The sequence below is a fragment of the Trichoderma asperellum genome, chromosome 2 (assembly GCF_020647865.1).
Source record: "Trichoderma asperellum chromosome 2, complete sequence".
Lineage (NCBI taxonomy): Eukaryota > Fungi > Ascomycota > Sordariomycetes > Hypocreales > Hypocreaceae > Trichoderma > Trichoderma asperellum.
In genome coordinates, this window is record NC_089416.1 from 691,053 (window position 1) to 710,348 (window position 19,296).

At 49.2% G+C, this 19,296-nt stretch overlaps 6 protein-coding genes across 6 annotated transcripts; 1 reads left to right on the forward strand and 5 right to left on the reverse strand.

The window, feature by feature from the left end:
- Positions 1–444: 444 nt before the first annotated feature.
- Positions 445–1,094, reverse strand: TrAFT101_002545 (uncharacterized protein; the record flags this gene model as incomplete). Its single annotated transcript, XM_024899390.2, has 2 exons — positions 445–553; positions 622–1,094. 2 exons carry the CDS (start codon positions 1,092–1,094, stop codon positions 445–447), a joined length of 582 nt encoding a protein of 193 aa, XP_024763658.2.
- A 1,057-nt stretch (positions 1,095–2,151) lies between these two features.
- Positions 2,152–3,342, reverse strand: TrAFT101_002546 (uncharacterized protein). The gene has a single exon (XM_066126637.1). It carries the CDS (start codon positions 2,707–2,709, stop codon positions 2,368–2,370), a length of 342 nt encoding a protein of 113 aa, XP_065982741.1. The 5' UTR covers positions 2,710–3,342; the 3' UTR covers positions 2,152–2,367.
- Positions 3,343–4,146: 804 nt separating this feature from the next.
- TrAFT101_002547 (uncharacterized protein) lies at positions 4,147–6,182 on the forward strand. Its single transcript, XM_024902327.2, has 4 exons — positions 4,147–5,217; positions 5,276–5,574; positions 5,658–5,759; positions 5,821–6,182. The coding sequence occupies exons 1-4, from the start codon at positions 4,157–4,159 to the stop codon at positions 6,012–6,014; spliced, it is 1,656 nt and encodes a 551-aa protein (XP_024763660.2). The 5' UTR covers positions 4,147–4,156; the 3' UTR covers positions 6,015–6,182.
- Positions 6,183–10,139: 3,957 nt separating this feature from the next.
- On the reverse strand, positions 10,140–10,586 carry TrAFT101_002548 (uncharacterized protein; the record flags this gene model as incomplete). The annotated part of the gene is made up of 2 exons (XM_024899328.2): positions 10,140–10,250; positions 10,314–10,586. 2 exons carry the CDS (start codon positions 10,584–10,586, stop codon positions 10,140–10,142), a joined length of 384 nt encoding a protein of 127 aa, XP_024763662.2.
- A 290-nt stretch (positions 10,587–10,876) lies between these two features.
- TrAFT101_002549 (uncharacterized protein) lies at positions 10,877–11,485 on the reverse strand (the record flags this gene model as incomplete). The annotated part of the gene is made up of 1 exon (XM_066126638.1): positions 10,877–11,485. The coding sequence occupies one exon, from the start codon at positions 11,483–11,485 to the stop codon at positions 10,877–10,879; it is 609 nt and encodes a 202-aa protein (XP_065982742.1).
- A 5,004-nt stretch (positions 11,486–16,489) lies between these two features.
- TrAFT101_002550 (uncharacterized protein) lies at positions 16,490–17,265 on the reverse strand (the record flags this gene model as incomplete). The annotated part of the gene is made up of 5 exons (XM_066126639.1): positions 16,490–16,672; positions 16,788–16,799; positions 16,896–16,963; positions 17,128–17,190; positions 17,253–17,265. The coding sequence occupies 5 exons, from the start codon at positions 17,263–17,265 to the stop codon at positions 16,490–16,492; spliced, it is 339 nt and encodes a 112-aa protein (XP_065982743.1).
- Between the last annotated feature and the right edge of the window lie 2,031 nt (positions 17,266–19,296).

The following is a 19,296-nucleotide window of genomic DNA, read 5'->3' on the forward strand; positions in this document are numbered from 1 at the left end:
GTACTTTCTAGTGACATGCAGCATTTTGATAGAACGACTGCAGCTGGAATGCAGTGAAATGATGGAATCTGTAGTCATAAGCATTTTGCAGCGAAAATTAAGGGATTATCTCAGTATCTCCTGTTTTCTGTACCGGCCTCATTGATGAATTATTCCATACCACCGCCCAGCCCACTCCGCTCGATATTTTTGGTATCCGTCGTCCAGTTCTCCCTGCCTCCTGAATAGGGTCCTCCTTGGTCAAAATGCCAGACAACACCGTAACGCCCATCTGTAGAATACACAGATGAATTAAAAAAAAAAAATCATGTCTTAACCGCCATTGCAATGCTGATATCATGGTCTTCGTATAGAAATAAAGAAGAAAGAAGCAAGAAAAAAAAGGTCATTGCTCTAAGTCTTTATATCGTGATGTGATGATGTGTGATTTTGGCCCGCGACTCTTTAATGGGCAGGGATGCCGCCGTAACGGCCGAGAAGAAGGCTTCCCAGGAATGTGCCGCCCAGGACAGACATGAAGTAACCGACATTGAAGGTCATGACAGCCAACATACTGAAAAAGAACAAGTTAGCACATGTTGCAGCGTCATGTATAGATAGGGACGAAGAAAGAAAACTTACAGTAGATATCCAATGCCGACAATGACTGTATCCAAAGCCGCTCTGGGAGGATCAACGCTGAATCGCCAGGGAGCAACCACATGGTGCTTCTTCTCCACCACCAGGACCTTCTCCTCGACGCCGTTTTCCGAGAGCACCATGGTCATCTGCTTCGCATCCGGGTCTCTTGAGAGGCGCTCCGACATGGGCTCCTTGCCGTTGACGACAATGAAGCGTCGCTGGGCATTTCGATCAGCCCAGACGCGCTCCTGGTAGGCCTTGTAGGCCACTATCAGGCGGAGAATGACTGTGAGGGCGATGAGGAAGATGCAGGTGCCGGCGTAGGTGCCGGCAGTCTGAGGGGTCCAGGCGTTGGAGAAGAGGGCGGTATGGATGTCGGTTTGGAACGTCATGACCATGCCCATGCTCATGGAGGAGCTGCTGGAGTTGGAGCTGCTGCTCGATGAGCCGTCCATGCCGCTCATGCCGTTCATGATGTCTGTTTGTTTCTTGCTGGAGAGGGTTGTCTTTTTTTGGCGGGTGCGATCGTTCTAGAAGGGAGCAGAGCGGGTGTAAAGTGAAAAGAAAGAGGACAAGGTTTATTCCAAGCACGTCTGGAAACGTAATGCCGTCTATTTGTGTACTCTGTACACGTGTGTATAAACAACTCGGCTTGCTTAACGACTAAGCCTGTATGACCTGAGACTGCGGGTTTGAGATGTAGCTTCAAAAGAGTGTGACGAAGCGTCGGGATATCAACGAAGCAAGCTGCCACTCCGCCTTTATGTATCGTTTGAACAAGTGAATACCCGCTAGCTGGAGTGGAAAAATGACCCGCTTGTTGGTGCTCCAAAGGCTACCTATTTAAAGCACGACTTTTGAGAAGCCAGTGGAGATGGGTAAAAAGCCGAGGCCAAGATTAGGACGACCAGGACAGCGGAAAATATGTAGCTGTTTAAATTCTGCCGAGCAGTAGGTCGAGATGGCTTGTGGATGTTGTCTTGGATATATTTGCAGAGGAATGAAATTGAATGAAAAAAAAAAAAATAATGAGTTCTATCCAAGTATTTATTTATTCATGAATGTTGAGCACGTTTGATAATGACAGACTAAGTACCCGCGCCCCCAGTATTCCACCTATCTGCCCTCGTGGAAACAGACGTTCTCAATGGTCTGTTTCATGACTAAAAACTCGCTCAACTGACCCGATCGACCGGTACCGGTTTCTACCTTGCGCATTCCTGGAGTTTGTGGTTTTCTGGCGTCTCTCTCCTTTGGTTTATCGTGCGCAAATGGACGCAAGTTTGGTTAGAGCTACCAATGTTTTAGTTGGGTGGAGATTCGAAGGGACCAAGCTCTAGCTCAAGGTCGCTGGTGAGGTAGCGGTACATGCAGCTGAGGGGCAAGGTACCTGCAGTACTTGAGCTGAGGCTGTTTATGGAATACGCGTGTTTTGGCTGCATATGCGCTTGTTTAAGCCTCAACGTCGAGTTATCCATGCAAAGTAATTCTTACTTTTTTTTTTTTTTTTTTTTTTTTTTTTTTTTTTTTTTTTTGGTGAATCAGTTGCTGGTTTAGCCCAACAAACGCAGCCTAGCTCAGTCTCAATGTCCGCTTTCTGATATTAAGGAGCTGTGTTGGGAAATGTCTAGTTGTAATGGAACCACATACATCATCCACCACACCTTCATCACAGCCCCCACTATTCATCATTTTCTTCTTTGTTGCTATATTACCATCTCAAAGTATATAAACGGATTCATCACCTCAGATAGCATTGGAAGGCGTGCTTGTTCCAAATAATACCACGAGCACCGCCGCGTAGGCAGCCGTAGCAGCTAATACGTCCTTCCCATCCACCTCTGTTGCAAAGAGGGCCATGACTAGAGCGAAGATGAACGTCGCAACTGATACAGTGCAAAGGCTTGCGCTGGTCGACTCATGAAGTGTCATTATAAGGATAGGACCAATAAGTGAGACCCCTATCATTAAAGCGAAGACTAGGCGTGCCGTGAAAGCTTTCTTTTGTACTCGACGGATGCGCCCTGCTTGGTCTATTTCACGGAAGCCAACAGGGCCTGTTGCGTTGCGTATGATATCATCTTTCATAATACGACTCACAACGCCGAGTGAATCATGAGTGGTGGGAACAAGGCGGCGCTTTGAATTAGGCTTATGCGCTGAAGGCGGATCAAAACTTCATATGCAAAGCGGTTGAGGTACCTGTATTCTAATTCGGTATTGAACACATGTAATGAGCCGATGAGAATCGCGTTTGGTGGAATCGTAGAGGCTGCATTATGGGATAAAGTCTCATAGTTGCGTACAGCTTGGGCTGGATAACAGTATACAAATGTAAGCATGCTAACACATGATCATTATTAGTTGAATATTCACTTGCCATATGCTGATAACGCTGCATCTACAGCTCTTTGTCGTCTTTGGTAATATTCTGCTTGTGTTCCATTACTGGAGAGATCCGAAGCAGCTCATCTTGTAGGTCAGCTATTCCTTGCAGCTGACGCGCTCGGAAGCTTAATACAACGACGCTTTCATTGTTTGACCCTTGCTGGCTGACATCTGGACTCGTATCTCTGGTCTTAGTGCGGTTCAGATATGGATTCGCCTCTTCCGTATTGGGGTGGTTGATATCTGGACTATTGTCTCCAGACTCGAGGCTTGATGGCGATATTTAGAACGTCGTCGCAGGACCACTCTACCCGATGACTCTGCTCAGAGATGAGACTTCTATATATATATATAAGAAAGCAAGAACGATTAAATTTTCTAGGAATAAAGAAGAATTTTGCCTAATGCGGCCCAACATACAAGCCTTATATAGAGTGTATATCTTCTATATGATTTGACGGCAATCACGTGAGCCAGAAATTGGCTGCATGGACTGCAGCAACAACATTGACGTTGGCCGGTATGGTTCAACGTTACTCCAATACGTACATGCGCAAATGAGCCGCATTTTGACGGTTGTGTTCATGCTTACTCGTCTATTTTTAGATGAAGCGGCTGTCGGCATGCAGCTGCCGCATCAGGACATGTGCATTGGTTCAGGGCGTCTTCATTAGCTCTTGGTTTAGCGTCTTTGATATAGCTATTGCAGCATTTGAAGTGTGCTACACTCAATCTAGAGATCTAGAGAAAAGCATTCAACTGTAGAGAATTCGCTAACCTAGCAATGATTTTCAAGGGCTCATAATCGGCAGAACACTGACGTCTCTGACTAGATAATGAATAAGCGTAATATTAACCCCCACCCACTTTATAGTATGCTATACCCACACGCACGATGTTGAAAAATCTCTTGCGATGCTCTGCTTTATACATACAAATAATGTCAAACGCGACAGCATCCGCTTCATCATCGGATCTGGCCTTTGCCGGTGTGAAGCGAATGACGGCGTGACGTGTGGTCATCACTTCTGCAGGGCGAGACAGAGGCACGTGCAGCCAATAAAACATCGGTGCTACCAGGTCAACTTAAAATCTTGGGGAAGACGCCAAAATCTTGGGCTTCTTTCCTCTTTCACTGCAAGACTAGATGAGAAACCTCGCAATGTCGGCGCCGTATTCGGTTGTTGTGGCGGCCCTGGGCGGCGTTGCGACGCACCTATTGTACTTGAAGCGAGGAGAGCATCACCGGCATGCCCTCCGCTATGTTCTGGCCGCGGCAGCATCTTTTCTCGGTGTTTCGGTCTTCGGCTGGTCTCCTATTTTCGTTGATGCGCCTGGCACAGATTGGGTATCGGCCATCGGCCTGTCAGCAAAAGTCCACGGATGCTTCTTCCTCGGCCTCTATTCCAGTCTCATCACATACCGGCTCTTCTTCCACCCGCTCAACAAGTTCCCAGGCCCTGTGGGCGCTCGCATCTCGACCGTCTGGTTGATGTATCACTTCCGGGGCCTGGATGGATGGCAAAGAGTTGCTGCGCTTCACGACAAATATGGTCCGTATGTACGGATTGGTCCATCCGAGCTATCGGTGCGCGATCCGAAAGCCGTGAATGCCTTTCATGGTCCAAACTCAAAATGCAGGAAAGATCCTCATTACGACATGACGCTGCCTATGACATCGCTCCACATCTTTCGTGACAAGGCTCAGCATGACCGCCGCCGCCGTGTCTGGAGCCAAGCCTTTGGCGACCAGGCATTGAGGGGGTATGAGAAACGGATGCTAAAGTATCGTGATATGCTGTTTGACAAGATCGCTGCTTCTGATGGCCAGCCAATGAATATGTCCAAGTGGTTTCACTTTTATAGCTTCGATGTCATGGGTGATCTCGCTTTTGGAAAGCCGTTCAACATGCTTGAGACTTCACATAACCATCGGGCCATTGATATGCTGGAGGCTGGATTTTTGCCTCTTGCGATCCATCTTCCAGTGTGGCTCCTGGTGCTGGGAATGAGTATCCCCGCATTGTCAAAAGATTGGTTCGAGTTTGTCGACTTTTGCAGAGATAGATATCAAGTTCGGATGAAGCACGAACCGGATATTCCTGACATCATGTCCACGCTCTTGAAGCCACTGGAAGGGAGAGAGCCTACCACTGAAGAGGCAGATTTGCTGACTGGGGATTCTCAGCTTGTAATCACTGCAGGGAGGTGAGATGACACGAATTCGAGTTGGTCCAATACAAGAACTTAGCTGACAGAATGCTAGTCATACAACTGCTGCGAGTTTGACATCCATCACACGCCTACTTGCAAAGCATCCGGAACATATTACAAAGCTACGACAGGAGCTGGCACCATTCGCCCACGACTCACAAATTATAGCGACACAAGATGAAATGGCCCGTCTCGAGCATCTCAACGCAGTGATTAATGAGTCGCTTCGGCTTTACCCTCCCGTGCCAACAACGCTATATCGCCAAACCCCAAGTGAGGGCATCATGATTGATGATGTCCACATCCCAGGAAGCATGTCTGTTATAGCCCCACAGTATGCAATCGGCAGAAGTAAGTCATTTTGGAAGGAGATCAAACTTTGGACCAATTTCTGCTTTAGCAGTTTGCTAATGACAAACGTTTGTTTGTAACAGATGAAGCGGTATACGCAGAAGCCGATTCATTCATTCCTGAACGCTGGTATAAATTCCCGGACATGATTAAAAACAAAGATGCGTTCGCTCCATTCTCAACGGGTAAGTTACACCCTCACGATGAAAACAACCACGGTTCATCGCTAATATGTTGCGTTCTTAGGTCCCTATGGCTGTATAGCGAAGCGCATGGCACTCATGGATATTCGCCAGGTGATTGCGAGGCTCGTATGGACATTTGACTTTGGCTTTGCTCCCGGAGAGGATGGTGTCGCTTTTGAAAAGAATGGAGTTGACGCATTTATCATGACCTTTGGCGAGGTGAACTTGACTTTTAAGCGCAGAGAAGCGAAATAAACCCATGCATAATGACTAGAATAGATGTTACACTTAGACGATTGATGGGCGCGTGTTGATGAAGGCACATTTCATAGTCTTGGATTATAACTCATTCTGACGTTTACTTTGGTAATGAGTTGGAGTCTGCTCTGCCCTACAGAAACTTCTCCAGCCGTGAAAAATCTTTCATGTCGTATATATCATATTTTCGTTTAGCATATATAATAAGAATAATATTAGCTATAGCCTACTATTCATTTGATACTTCGTATCATTCTTACACGCAGCTGCTTTCGGCATGCTCGCCCCCAACCCGTCTATTAGCCAACAGATATAATCGACCCGGCTATCCAAAGTTGAATACTTACATCTCTAGCATCGTATACTACTTCCTCTCCAACACAGATTCACCAGCCGATTCCTAACTATCCTTTGCCTCGAACAGGACCCCATAGTATTCGAAAAAATCCGGAGTTGGCTCGGGCTGTGTATAATCAATAGTCGTCGGCCTTGTTTCGGTAAACACAAACCATAACCGCATATTCACTGCATGCACCTCTATATGCACTGCTTACTGCCTATGCAAATGGGATAAAATGTTATGTAGTTCAAGATCCCCGCTCAAAAAAACACTTGCATAGGATATTCTTGAAAATAGGCACTATCAGTAGATAATATCCTCGTCCGTAATCATCCAAATCTACCCAAGCACGCATCCTAAACGGGCCAATGTCTGTATCACGACTTGCTGTGAGGTGGCCTTTCACAATGCATCAACACACACACACACACACATCTTTGGAACGGGGTCATGATTTTCATTTTCCTCATCTCAACAAGGCGAAGCCGTGCCACATAAAAAAACACACAACGTGGTACACACGTCTGTAGCCACGTCGCCCACAAAAATGCAGCCATTTATGCAGCCATCCGCGGCGCGTATCGACCCGAACCTTGGCTTCCCGCGTTTTTTTTGTATCGCCGATCTGCAGAACGCCTTTTTTTTTTTTTCTTTCTGCCATTTTTACCCCCCCTCTTGACACGAAAAGTAAAAAAAAAGGTTCATTAACATATTCTGAAGTTTTTTTTTTTTTTTTTTTTTTTTTAGTTTTCTGGGTAGGAGGGTTTGATAAATCCTCAGCCGCAGAGGTGGCGCGTGGCCAAGATGGAAAAGCTAAGGCAACACGAAAAGGGGGAGGGAGACAAGAAGGCGATTTTAGCGAAAGCGGCCGTGCTTATTTGACTGCCTAAGCACCTAGTAAACAAATAGTTGGCAGTATACCTGGTACTCGTTTTGCTTTTGTAGAAAGCTGGGAAATGGGGGGCGTGTGTGTGTGTGTGTGTGTGTGTATCTGTATCTCATGTGGTGTTACGTACATGTATGTATTATTTGCACCGGGACATAATCTGAGGGGCTGGGCTTTTTTTCGGGGGACAAGGACAACATGCAAGGAGTGCCTACAGCAGGCGAGTCAGAACCAAACATGTCATGGATGAGGCGTGTCTCGATCCTTGCAAACCGGTAAACCTTGATTCGAATTGCACATGGTTGCTGTTGCGGTATAAGCGGTGGGCGTGTCTTGGAACCAGAGAGCCTGTTTCTGCGCTATTTTTTATATAGAAGTAGCCCATCATCAAGGGCACGTGTAAGACAAAAAAGCATGTATACGTGGAAGTCTTTCCTATAGTAATAAAGTACTCCTTATTTCCTTATTATTCTTCTTCTCACAACTCTGGGAAACACAATAAGCCAATATCCATGCTGACACACCCACACCAAGCGCACTCTTCGACTAATTAGGCTCTCACAGCGTCAGGTGTGTGGTAGCACATTTCGGAGCCAAGTATGTAAATGTAAAAAATCAGCTGCTTTCCTTTCATTGGTTTTTTTTGTCTCTTATTCTTTTCTTTGCTTCTTCCTGCTTCTGGGGTTATTAGTTACTACATACCCTGTTGTGGTCCAAGGTTGAAAAGCTGAGGCTTAACCTTGCAAGTGGTCTTAATTTTGCTTGTTGCTTGATACGGACGTTCTAGGCTTGACTGAGTCAGGAACCAGGTAAAGAGGGACGGCCGACTAACTAAATAGGTACTATCGCGAGGCTGATTTGAGGCCCTCGCTAGTGACGGTGCCGTGTCATTTGCCCTTGCTTGGATACTTGCCGGATTCTACACTACATCTACTATACGTCTACGGAGAACTCCGCTCACTTGCTACTGCTGCTACTAGTTCTAACCCAATAGGCACTATTTGATAAATCAGAATCGGATGACTGGGTACGTGTACGTTATCAGACACATACTTGTAAGAACGACCAGCACCAGCTACAAGTAGTCCATCTAACCCCCGTCATCTTTGACAGCTTCAGGTGGGATCCATTCAAGGGTGCCTGTATATCCCGCTCTCAGCCGCAGCAGACTATTATATCGCACATACAGCAGCAAGGAACATGAGCACTCATGACACATCTAGTGTAATCAAACCCGGGTTTCCTCACTCCCCCACATCCTCGAAACCAAAAGAAAAAAAAAAAAAAAAAAGAAGCCAACAGTAGATTCCAGTACATGTATGTACTCTCGCTCCTATGCTATACACGCACCAAGCAGCACGTGCCTCAGAGAGGAGCATGGAGCATCGAATCTACGGGGTGAGCTTCGTGGGTAGCACTGCCTGCTGCTTACCTACCTTGCCTACCTATGCAATGCATGTCTCATGTCTCCTCTTTCGTCTTGCCTTGCAAAGGAATGTCGTAACGTGTACTTTGCATGCGTGTACGAGCACGAGTATATGTTGTTTTTGCGTATCTGCGAACAACAACCCAGTTATGAATAGGAATAGGATACAACGGAACTGGTCACACCTCCAATATAGATGCAACAGATGCTGACACCCCATCTCCTACCAACCACTCCTCTCTCTCTTTTAATCTCTCCAGTCTCTGCTGTTGTTGTAGCAAGCAATTCACTCAATACAACTGTGTAGAGTATCTAGTACAAAGACGACTTATAATCCTCAAGCATCCTAGCCCAAATTTCAACCGGGAAAAGCAAAAAAAAAAAAAAAAAAAAAAAAAAAGGGCTCCCTCCCTCCCTCCCTCCCCATCCCCCAAGATATCCAAAACACACAAAGACAGTCATCCCCATCCTTGTCTCGTGTCACACACCCGAAAAGAGAAAAGAAGACGCTCCCTTTCTGCCCCCTTCCTCCCCAAAATCACATCCCACTATAATCCCAGCTCCAGCACCCAAAAACAGAACAAAAAAAGAGAGGGTAAAGTTTCTTGGGGGAGGCGCCACTCCCCTCTACCCAGAAAAAGCCCCCCTGCCTGCGCCTCCCTCCCTCTTCGCCCATTTTTTTCAGCCCCCCTTCAGCCGCGTTACCGCCTCTGCCGTGGGCTTGCTTTAGTGCAGCGCCGGGTCAGAATAAAAAGAGTCAATTGATTAAACTCGAGCTTATGGTTTTCTTACCTCGAAGTGTAAGATTGAAAAGACTTGTTTTGATCACGGGAATAGTTTCGTCTTGACCAGAAAGCCAATTAAGGATGAGACAAAAGAGTTACCGTCAGACAAATCGTTAGGGAAACCTTCGTTTATGAGGTCATTGATTCATTTCGCTTCCGAAGCGCCGGTTTTTGCTCTCAGCTCTGCCGCTCCCTCCCCCTTGCCTGGAAATGTTGAAGTCCTTCTTTGCTTCACAAAGCATGACTGCCAAGATCACTGTTGCTTTCAAGCTTTTGGGTCAAAAAATATAGATTTCCTGCTGCTACTATGTACTACTACTTCAACATCTTCGCAGCGTAGCTCCCTTATTAAAGAAATAAGTATAACAACTTCAAAACCAATAAACAATCCCGTATCAGTGGCTCTGTAACAGCAGCCTCTTTTTTTACCCGTAGGCTGTGATCCCATATACCATACCATTTCCATACCGTGCTGCCTTCTAACGGCAGAAAAGAAGAATGACCAAAACACCAAAAGTCCCGTAGTCCATATAACCCATATCCTATGCCCGAAAAACCGTAATCTCCAATATGACAAGAGGTAGTACAGTCCAGTTCCAGTTCCAGTTCCCATCCCAGTCCCAATTCCAATTCCAATTCCTAAACCAAACACCGGTACCAATTCCAGCCCTGAATGCTGAATGCACTAATTTCTCCTGCCGTCGTCCTCATTTTCACCACCACGGCCGCCTCCATTCTCAACCGCTACCTGATTCTCGTGGCTCTTGTTCTCGCAGCCTTTGACCAATCTATGTCGCTATCATGAATGTTAGCAACTTCCCCATAGCCAGGTGAATAGAGAAGCAAAGAATATACATACCTTGAGAGCATCCTTTCGTGAAAAACTTTTGGAGCAGAACGTGCATGGGAATGGCTTGACGGCAAGATGGATTCTTTTATGCCGCTTTAGATCGTGATTACGACTAAAAGATTGGACACACTGATCGCATTTGAAAGGACGCTCTGACTGTGGCTGCGGCGGCGGATGTTGATACATCATGGTAGAAGCCCCGTATCCCGCGGGAACCATGCCGGGTATCATCGAAAGTTGGCTGCCAGGCTGGTGAATGTTCGACATGACAGGCCCACCCATCGTCGACAGCGGTGGATACGGTTGATAGGACCTATAGGAGCCCGGATGCGCCATAGACGGGAGAGGCTGCTGACTCGAGAGGGATCCCAAGCCTCGTGGTAGTGATGCCGCTCCGGTGGGTGAATGGCCCGCTGGCGCGGGTTGGGTCGCGTAGGGGAAGCTCGACTGATGCTGAGGAGCCGATGAGGAGGAGTAGCTCGGTCCGCTAATGGAAGGTCTGCTGTGCGTATAAGAGTCGACGTGGGCGCTGGAGTTTGAGGCCCCAGGTGCCTGTGTGACGTGGGGGGCCATCAAGTTCCCAGAGTGGCCGTCCTGGCCTGTAGAGGATTGGAACGAATGGTGATCGTACTGTTGAGCTGGAAGTCCATCCCCCCAGTGGCCGGAGACTGAGAGCTTCGCTGATTGCCATATGGCAACCCGGTCTGGCTATACATTGATGATGATCGCCCGCCGTAGGGACCTGTTCCTAGAGGGGGCTGCGTGCCGTTGGCGGGATTGACGGGATAGGACGATCCGCCGGGAGTCTGCAGAGGAGCAGGCTGCTGTGCCGAGCCTGAGCTGACACTGTAAGCAGAGTTGCTTGGGGTTGGCCAGCTTCCGTGGACGTGGCCGCTGTATGTATACTGCTGCATGCTGGCTGGGGCCTGTGATCCTTGCGAACTGCTCGTGTGCACACTCGATAGACTTGGGCTCAGCCCATCACTTGTTCCCGACGTAGGAGGGTTCAGATCGATACTCTTGCCAAGGTTGTAGAAGGTGCGAGGTCGAGAGGACGGATCGTCCATGCTGGAAACTTCAGGCTGTGGTGGAGGGAGGGAGAAAGTAGGCAAAGCGCCAGCTGCAGGTCGTCGTGAAGAAAAGCTTGGTGGCGGGTTATTGTCATGAGACGTATCGTCCATGGCGGCGGCCTATCCGAACTTAGCTTTGTCGAGTCGATATTGTCCAAATTGAAACGATTTCTCGATGTTTTCGCACTCGACGCCCTTCCAACGACGCAAGAAGGACGAGGACGTATATCTGGGATATGCGGAAAGAGTAAAGGGATGGGGGTAAAGGCCGGATTTTATTCACTTGTCTTTCCAAAGTTTCCCTTGGCCTCTCAGCGATACAGCTGCGAACGGAAAGTTGAGCAGATAGCGCAGTTGGGTAAGAACGTTCAACAATACACTCAATAAGGTTTTCCTGTGGCTCCGGACGGCGTCGTTTTTGGCGTTCCTCTGGGGCAAATATGTATGGCGCAGGTTGCCCACAAGTATATGGGATCGAAGGCCAGGACAGTATACGCGCTACAGAGACGACGGCTGAGAAGCTTAGCAGTTTTTTTTTCGTCTGCTTCTTTTTAGCGTCCCAAGGCTGGATTTTTAGATGGCCACCCCCCAGCTGGCTGTTGGGTCCGAAGACTGGATCTCTCTCGCTGAGCCACGCGCTGTTTCTCCTTCGCCGTTTGCTGGACGGGACCTGAAAAGACAGACCCCCTCCCCCCAGTCATGTCCCGATCCTGGTCGTGGGCCCGCCGGGGCATGTGGGAGTGCGCGAGGTAGCACTACCGTCACTCGGGTTCGAGAGCTGTATGGCTAGCGCTCTTCAGGACGCAACGCGAGTCGCTGCTAGATTGGAGGGCTGAAGCGGAGCCTTGGACGCTCTCGCCAATGGCCTGGCCGGCTGCCCCAGACCCAGAAGCCTAAGAGACCCAGAGCAGGAGAAAAGAGGAGAGCGGGTGGATCACGCAAGAGACCAGGGATCCGGAAGCCCAGCGCTGAGCCGATAGCCATCCTGTCTAGCAGCTAGCTGTGTCAGTCTCATGTCTGCTCTGATCTTCAGCGCTCGCTCCTGGGCCTTCCAGATGCTGGCTGGCACAGCTGCCGTAGGGGGAGTGCCGACAGTCCAGATGGATGCAGGGGCGTGCCATGGCGAGAGGATCAGATCATGGACAGAGCCAGAGGCTTTTCCCGGCCTGCTCCGTCGTTGCAGTCGGCACAGGGCCGCAGCTTGGCCTGCCCGCAGGGCTGGCACGCAGCTGTCCCGTTGCCGTACCTGCAAAGCTGCCTACTGGTGCTCGTAAATGCATGCTTGTAGCGCTCCGTGACGATGCCAGCATATGCGAGGCCAGCACCTGCGCGCAGGTACTCGCCAGATACTTTCTGCCCACGGGGGGTGGGAGAGACAAAAACGGCGTCGAGCTCGGATCCCTGGAGGCGTGATGGGGGTGCTTGGAATGTTTCGGGCGGGCGCTGCCTCCTCGCACGGAGCTTGGATACTTTGCCCGTCGTGGCCGCAGCGCAGCGTCGCGCGCAGCCAGCTTAGACGCCGGATGTACTCCGTGTCGATGTCGGCGCTCTCGGCACGTTGCGCCCTGTCCATCCGGATGCTGCTTCGTCCTCGTACTCTGCGCTACCGTCTTCTCAGCCGCAAGCGCTCGCTCGCTGCCTTAGTCAGTATCTTAGTGCTGGTACGAAGCATGTACGCTGGCGCGACCTCGTTATCATCCCGTACTTCATACTTTGCCCATTCGGCGCGACTCAGCAGCGGCCAGCAGTTGCAAAGGTAGGCTGTACTTGCGGTCGATTAGACCTTCGCATCTCCAAGACATACTGGTGGAGCCCGCACAGCGAAATTCCCACTCTGACACGCATACATACTTTAGTCGGTTCGCATTGCGAGCCTTCCGAGAAATGTATGTACCCCAGTGACATGTACTCCGGCCTCCGTGCTAATCAAATCTTAGACATGCCGGGAGCGTTTTCTCCTCGTCGGATACGCCCAGAAATGTCCTTGAAACAGAAGCAGAAGACATGTCTCCAGCGGCAGCGGCCCAAGAACGCAATCCCAGCAATCCAATCTAGGAATCCCTCACGCAACCAGGCATGCAGGTCGACTGCTCCGTGCACCGCAGCGCAGAACCCAGCACTTACTTGCGCGGTACTTTGCCGGTATACCCACACGCCTCTCCTTCCGGTACAGCAGGTACTCCTCCTCCGTCCACTAATACCACCACCACCACCACCACCACCACTACCACTACCATCATGACCATCTCCTGCTAGGACCAAGTAGCTCACTTTGTTATCCCCCCTCCACCCCTTTCATTCTCCCCAAGCGCCAAGGGGAAGTTTCTCCAGCCTGCATACATGCTACCCAGTATGCATGATGCGCCTCCGTGCCTGCAAGCCTGGTAAGGATGCGTCCAAAGCAACCGTCCCGACGCCCCCCTTCAAGCTTACCTGGTCGATCGTGATTTATTGCAAGAGCCGACATGGTTGCTCTGAAATAGTACACTGGAAATACACGTATGTGCGAGAGGACGAATCTAAACAGGACATGAAATATGCTTCGGTTAGCACCTCTGGGATTCGGCCAAAAGGGCAAAGGCACTCCATACCTACTTTAGGCGGGCTTCTGGGCCGGGACAGTAAGGTATACAGGGACCCTTCCTTACCTTAGCCGTTGAGGCACGCACATTCAAGTCTTTGCAGGTTAGCCTCTGCGGTAGGTATTGAAGTAGTATTGCCTAATGCTAGTACCTTACTCGAGACCACGCCGATTGTTTGGTACTAGAGCATCTTGCTTTTGCCTCCCCCGGTTCAGAGTACGGAGAGCGAAGTACCCTGATCCTGGCTCTTCGCCCAAGACGAGGCATCTCCTCCCGTAGTATTGTCTTCCTCCTCCTTTTGTTAGGTACTGCCACATGCATCTGCATGCCGCGTTGCCAAGTTACATTGCGTTTTACATCATGTGTCAGAGACGGGTGACCATTTCGCCCATACACATTCGATATATTCTCATGTTTTTTTCTCTATCGTTGCTATTCTCTCCCGCTGATGGAAGCGAGTGTCATTATTTGCTCGATCCCATTAGACAGTGTTAAACCGATGACTGTCTGGAGAACTCTAAACACCAATTAGTAAAAGGTCTAGAACTTTGGAGCCCACAATTGAAGCTTGAAAAATACACAATTGCCAACATAGCAGCACAGCATAATACTTGCGGTACTCGTATTTTTACTCGTCGCACTCCGTATTAATTCATTATGAGCAACATATGAGAGCCGTGTGGATGGTACGATGGCACCTGAGAGCCAGATGTAGGCAGCCCTCACCAGAGTGTCAGTATAGCGCTAGTGGGCTGCTGAGATGGTCCATAGCAGCATGCTGAACACCGAGTAATCATACATTATTAGTCATAACTGGAGCCTTATCTTCTGTATTCGGCGTGCGCGCTCGGAGAAGAGTTGTATTCAATGATGTATTGAGTACTTTATCAAGAGCTGAAAAGCCAAAAGCATCTTTAAAACCCAATTCCATAGGCTGCTGAATTTGCTGTTTGAGTTTTTAGCAGGTTTGGAAATCTCAAGTTTATACGAATCGCAAGAAGCCACACCTTTTCTTCATCAGGTCATAGGAAGATGAGTAGGAAGAGCTGAAAGGCGGCAAAGTGCGCTCTGTATGACAAACGCCGGATACCTGCAGGAGTAGAATTGCTCCCGCTAGAAGGGTGAGCTAATTGCACCGGAACGGGGTACGAGTGCCTCCTGCATTAACTCTTACAATACGGAGTAGTAGCCAGCTCGTTCGTTCACATCCTGGTACCCCAATCGACTGAGTCCCCCTGTTGTGCGACGCTTCTTGAATGACAGCTCTCCATAAAAAAAGAACAACTTCTGCAGGCTGCCACTCCCGTCACATGGCTGCGCCTTATGCCGCTCCTTCATCGCCCCCTCAGTTCCGATTTTCGAGATCGAAGCGTCACATTGGTTGGCTTTCAATGCGACACCGGATCACTTCTTGGGTCAAGAGGCAAACCCAATATCCACCGGATGCAAGCAGTAGTGCCCATCTGCTAGCTGCCTACTGCTCATGACCGCAGTAATATTTGCAACTTTGGACGAGTTTATGAGCCAGACGCCGCCTTGTCCCCACAGTCCAAGCTAGGATCTGTAAAGATACCGCCAAGGTAGTCTTGCTCTGCATCAGTTGCTTTTAGCGGCCCCCGTTTCTTTTTAGCCAACCGTCAAGTGAGAATGTGTATTCTCTCTTGCATGTCGACACAAGCGTTGCTCTGTATTAGCGAGGGCCGTCCATTCAGTGTACCAATATGCGTTGCTTTCGTAGGATGCGTCTGTATCAGAAGCGGTACGAGCTGGGTTACAAAGCTGAGCCATCTCTACCTCCCTCTCCTTTGTTCTAGCGCTTCATCGTCGAGTTAGTTAATATGAAATTAATAGCTAGCAAATTGAAGCGACGGAACGGCAAAGCCATATGAGCCTCACAAGATCCCCCGCCGCCGCCACTTCCGAAGGCCAAGATGCTTGAAAAGACACTTGCTACCTGCAAGCAGTAGTACTCGTATCCAGGACAAACTTATAGGATATATCCTTCCTCAAGAGATATCTCGGGCGCTGCGAGCATCACGTCATGTGTTGGTAGTACAGGCGTCCAAACGACTGTTGCTTGTCAAGGTCTCTTGTCCTTTGCCGGGTCCACCGGAAAACCTCCACCTATTCTAGGGTCCTGGCAGCAACGGCAATCTGTACTTCGTGGTCCACACAGAGCATGATTTAAAGCTTAGCTTGCCTATGCTTACGTCCTCTTACATGGACGTATGAAAGGAAGTCGAGGGATAAGCGAAGAGTAAGATCTTGACAGATATTTCTGGTGCCCGCGCCGGGTCTGCAACGCTGGCGAGAGCGCGCGCGCACGGGCTGACAATCCATCCACCCCTCCCAAAGCTCCACTCCCCCGGCTCATGGCCCCGTGGCAACCCGGGCTTGCTTCCCAGCGCCAGCCGCAGCCATCGCCGGATAAGCTCAGCCATGCCGACCCAGCGTTTGGGGGCCTCGAGGACGCAGCGTGCCCTTGGCGTGGCGAGCAGGGAGTCGTCCGGTAGTCGCTATGGCCATGGCTTTATCAGCCGTGATAATGATCGCCAGCTTCGAGTATCTGAGCGCAGCGGTAAGACTGCGTCTCTGGTAACTCAAAGATTATATCTTCACTTCTCCCCCTCTTCCGGTCGCTCACCTTCTGAGTTTGAAGCTCGTGTATACCAAAAACCTTTTTCTTTGCTGTGCTCCAGAGACTCGACATCCCTGCCTGGCATCCGAATTAGCGGGTTCAGCTATTGAGACCATGCGCCCAATTAGCATGGGCCGGAATGATCTGCTCCATGGACAGCCCCAGTATGAATATGACAACCGTCTCCACGCACCCGCACTTGCAACTAGTAACAGTAGTTCAAGTTTTAGCAGTCCTAGCAGCAAATCGATGCACTCCACGCTCCGTATAGAGTAATCTTCAGTAGTGCTTAATACCATACCACTATGACGGTAATTCGAAGCTCTTGTACGGAGTACTCCAATGCCGACAGCTCGGCAGGATTGTTCTCTGCAATGAAAGTAAAAGTCAGAACATTTCAATGACCAGGAGCAGTTTTTACTGTTGGCAAATCCTCAAAGCGGAGACTCTGCTTTGCCGAACGGCTTGTGGATTCCTATTACTACTAGTAGTTGGTATTTCTTTACCATATTCCAGGGATCACTAACACTTACGCTGCATCTCCACCTCCGCGTATGTTCGCCGGCTGTGGGCGCCTCTAAAATGGTGCCTGCTGTCTAGGGAGTTGTTACACCATGATGCCTCATCGAAAATCTGCGGGTAAATTAGTGCGCTGTACCTCTGATCTTCATTCGTTTTAGTTTATCAAGGCCAGTCACAACGTATCCTGCACCGTTGAACGAGATGGATGGCGCTAAGGAGTTTCAAGAGCTTCTAGCATGTCGAATTAATAAATGACTCGAGATGTATGGCGTACTATTCAGCTGCTCGCCTCCATCTATGCGGAAATTGAGAGAATTTCTAGTCGGTTAGATAAAGCGGATATCATTCATTTACAAGGAGGCTAGACCCTCTAAAGTAGCCATGAACATGAAGTGGTGAGGTTGGGATTGCTCTCACCAGCAGTGGAAAACGGGCAAGTATGAGTCTTTGAATTGTCTTGACGTCCTAGTGAAAGATGAGGCGTTTGACAAGCAGCATGCGGAAATTGCCGTATACATAAAACTTGCATTAATGGCTCGATAGATGGATGGTTATCCTGCCAGCAAGCTGCCAATCTCCCTGCTCTGGGGTCAACTTCTCTTCTTCTTCTTATCCCCTGGGAAATAAGTTATTTGAAGCAACATACTTTCATAGAGCAATGCGTTTGATTATATACCTTTGGCATTCTGAAACTTGTGTGATCAGCATGCCTGCATCAGCCACCCATCTATGTAGCATAGAAAAGAACTCAAGATCTTGAGTGGAGAACTCGACTGTATCTCCATGAGAAAAGAGCGACTTTCCACACAGTAGACGACGACACTTGGGATACATATTCGGTACTCGTAGCACGGTATTACAGCCCAACTCCAATGGCACAGAGCTGAGGCTGGCCAGCAAAGCGGCAAAAAGTAGGTGTGCGCCTATGCCCGAATACGGTTTAACGCCCTATGAAGGAACATTACTAGTTGTGGGTGAGCCCACAATAGCGCCAAGGAGCTGAAAGAATCCCAACCGCTAATAATAAGCCGCGCAATAACGGACGACCTTTAGGGGCTTTGCCGCGCGATGGTTTGGGGAGTCATCTCGGAGTTCGGCTCAGTCGGAACTTGACAATGCCACGCATCCCGACTATAATGGTTTATTCCTCATAGTGAACACGGATGTCATTGGAGGATATTGCAGAAGGGGGGCAGAAATCGAGCCAGTGGCCAAGTAACTCATGTTGGCTACTCAGCAGTCTAGCGGGACAGAACGCAGCTAATATCGTGCAGATGTGTAAAGCTACTCAGCGTCCCGCGGGAGTTTTTGGATCCTTCTAGCCGCCACTGTCTGCAATGGAGATTCGGATGTCAACGGGGACCTAATCGTGGCGTAAATCAAAGCCCATGCTGCGTGGCGTCGAACAAGGTTGTTGCGGTTGCAAGGGAGAATGCAGGGGCTGGTATGACTAGCTCTCGATTTCCTCGTCAGCAGTCAAGTTTTGCTAACCGGGGGCGGCACCTGATTGAAGTGATAGACCTTTACGAGCAGTAGAATGGCTGTTGTGATGCCAAGACGTAGCTCCAGCTCGGCATGTTGATTGGGTTAAACCAGGGACAGTAGACGCGCGTGCATTAGAAGGATTCCTCCCCCGTCTGTCACGGGCTTTATTGCGGCAGGGAGGCGGCCGCATCCTGGACCCTGAGCATACCCCCTCTGTTAGTGTTGAGAGGCTTCGGAAACCAGCGCCATTGTCAGAAGCCAAAGCGCAAGGCGGAATGGCGTTTCTAGTATCTGGGGTTGGAACAGACGCCACGACGACGATCCACCAAATATCGAAATACCCATGGCGTATTTTGATTAAGGCGGCAGGAACTCTTGGCGATGTCGGCGATGGTGATTTGCGTATGACAGATTGGATTGGAAAGCCAACGAATATGTTGTCGCCCACTGGTATCGGTAGTATTGCATGACTCGTTAATTCTCGGAGAAGAAATGGGAGACTTTTAGCAGGAGAAGAAAAAACAAGAGGCCTTGATGAATTGTTTTGTGTGGGCAGAGATAAAATAGCAACTGACCCCCGGTGGTTTAATGGGAAGGTACGGAATAACTCTATTCTATATTCTCCTTTGGCGGATGCCGTGCAGATCAGCAGGAAAGACGGAAGCCATAGCCAGCCTTATTATGCCAGCGTCTCC

What these genes read in the sequence shown, in the direction of transcription:
- TrAFT101_002546 (XM_066126637.1), bottom strand. Translation starts at nt 2,709, where the DNA reads ATGAAAGATGATATCATACGCAACGCAACAGGCCCTGTTGGCTTCCGT.
- TrAFT101_002547 (XM_024902327.2), top strand. Translation starts at nt 4,157, where the DNA reads ATGAGAAACCTCGCAATGTCGGCGCCGTATTCGGTTGTTGTGGCGGCC. An exon ending in CTTGTAATCACTGCAGGGAG is followed by an intron (nt 5,218 to 5,275) that starts GTGAGATGACAC and finishes ACAGAATGCTAG; the next exon opens with TCATACAACTGCTGCGAGTT. An exon ending in ACAGTATGCAATCGGCAGAA is followed by an intron (nt 5,575 to 5,657) that starts GTAAGTCATTTT and finishes TGTTTGTAACAG; the next exon opens with ATGAAGCGGTATACGCAGAA.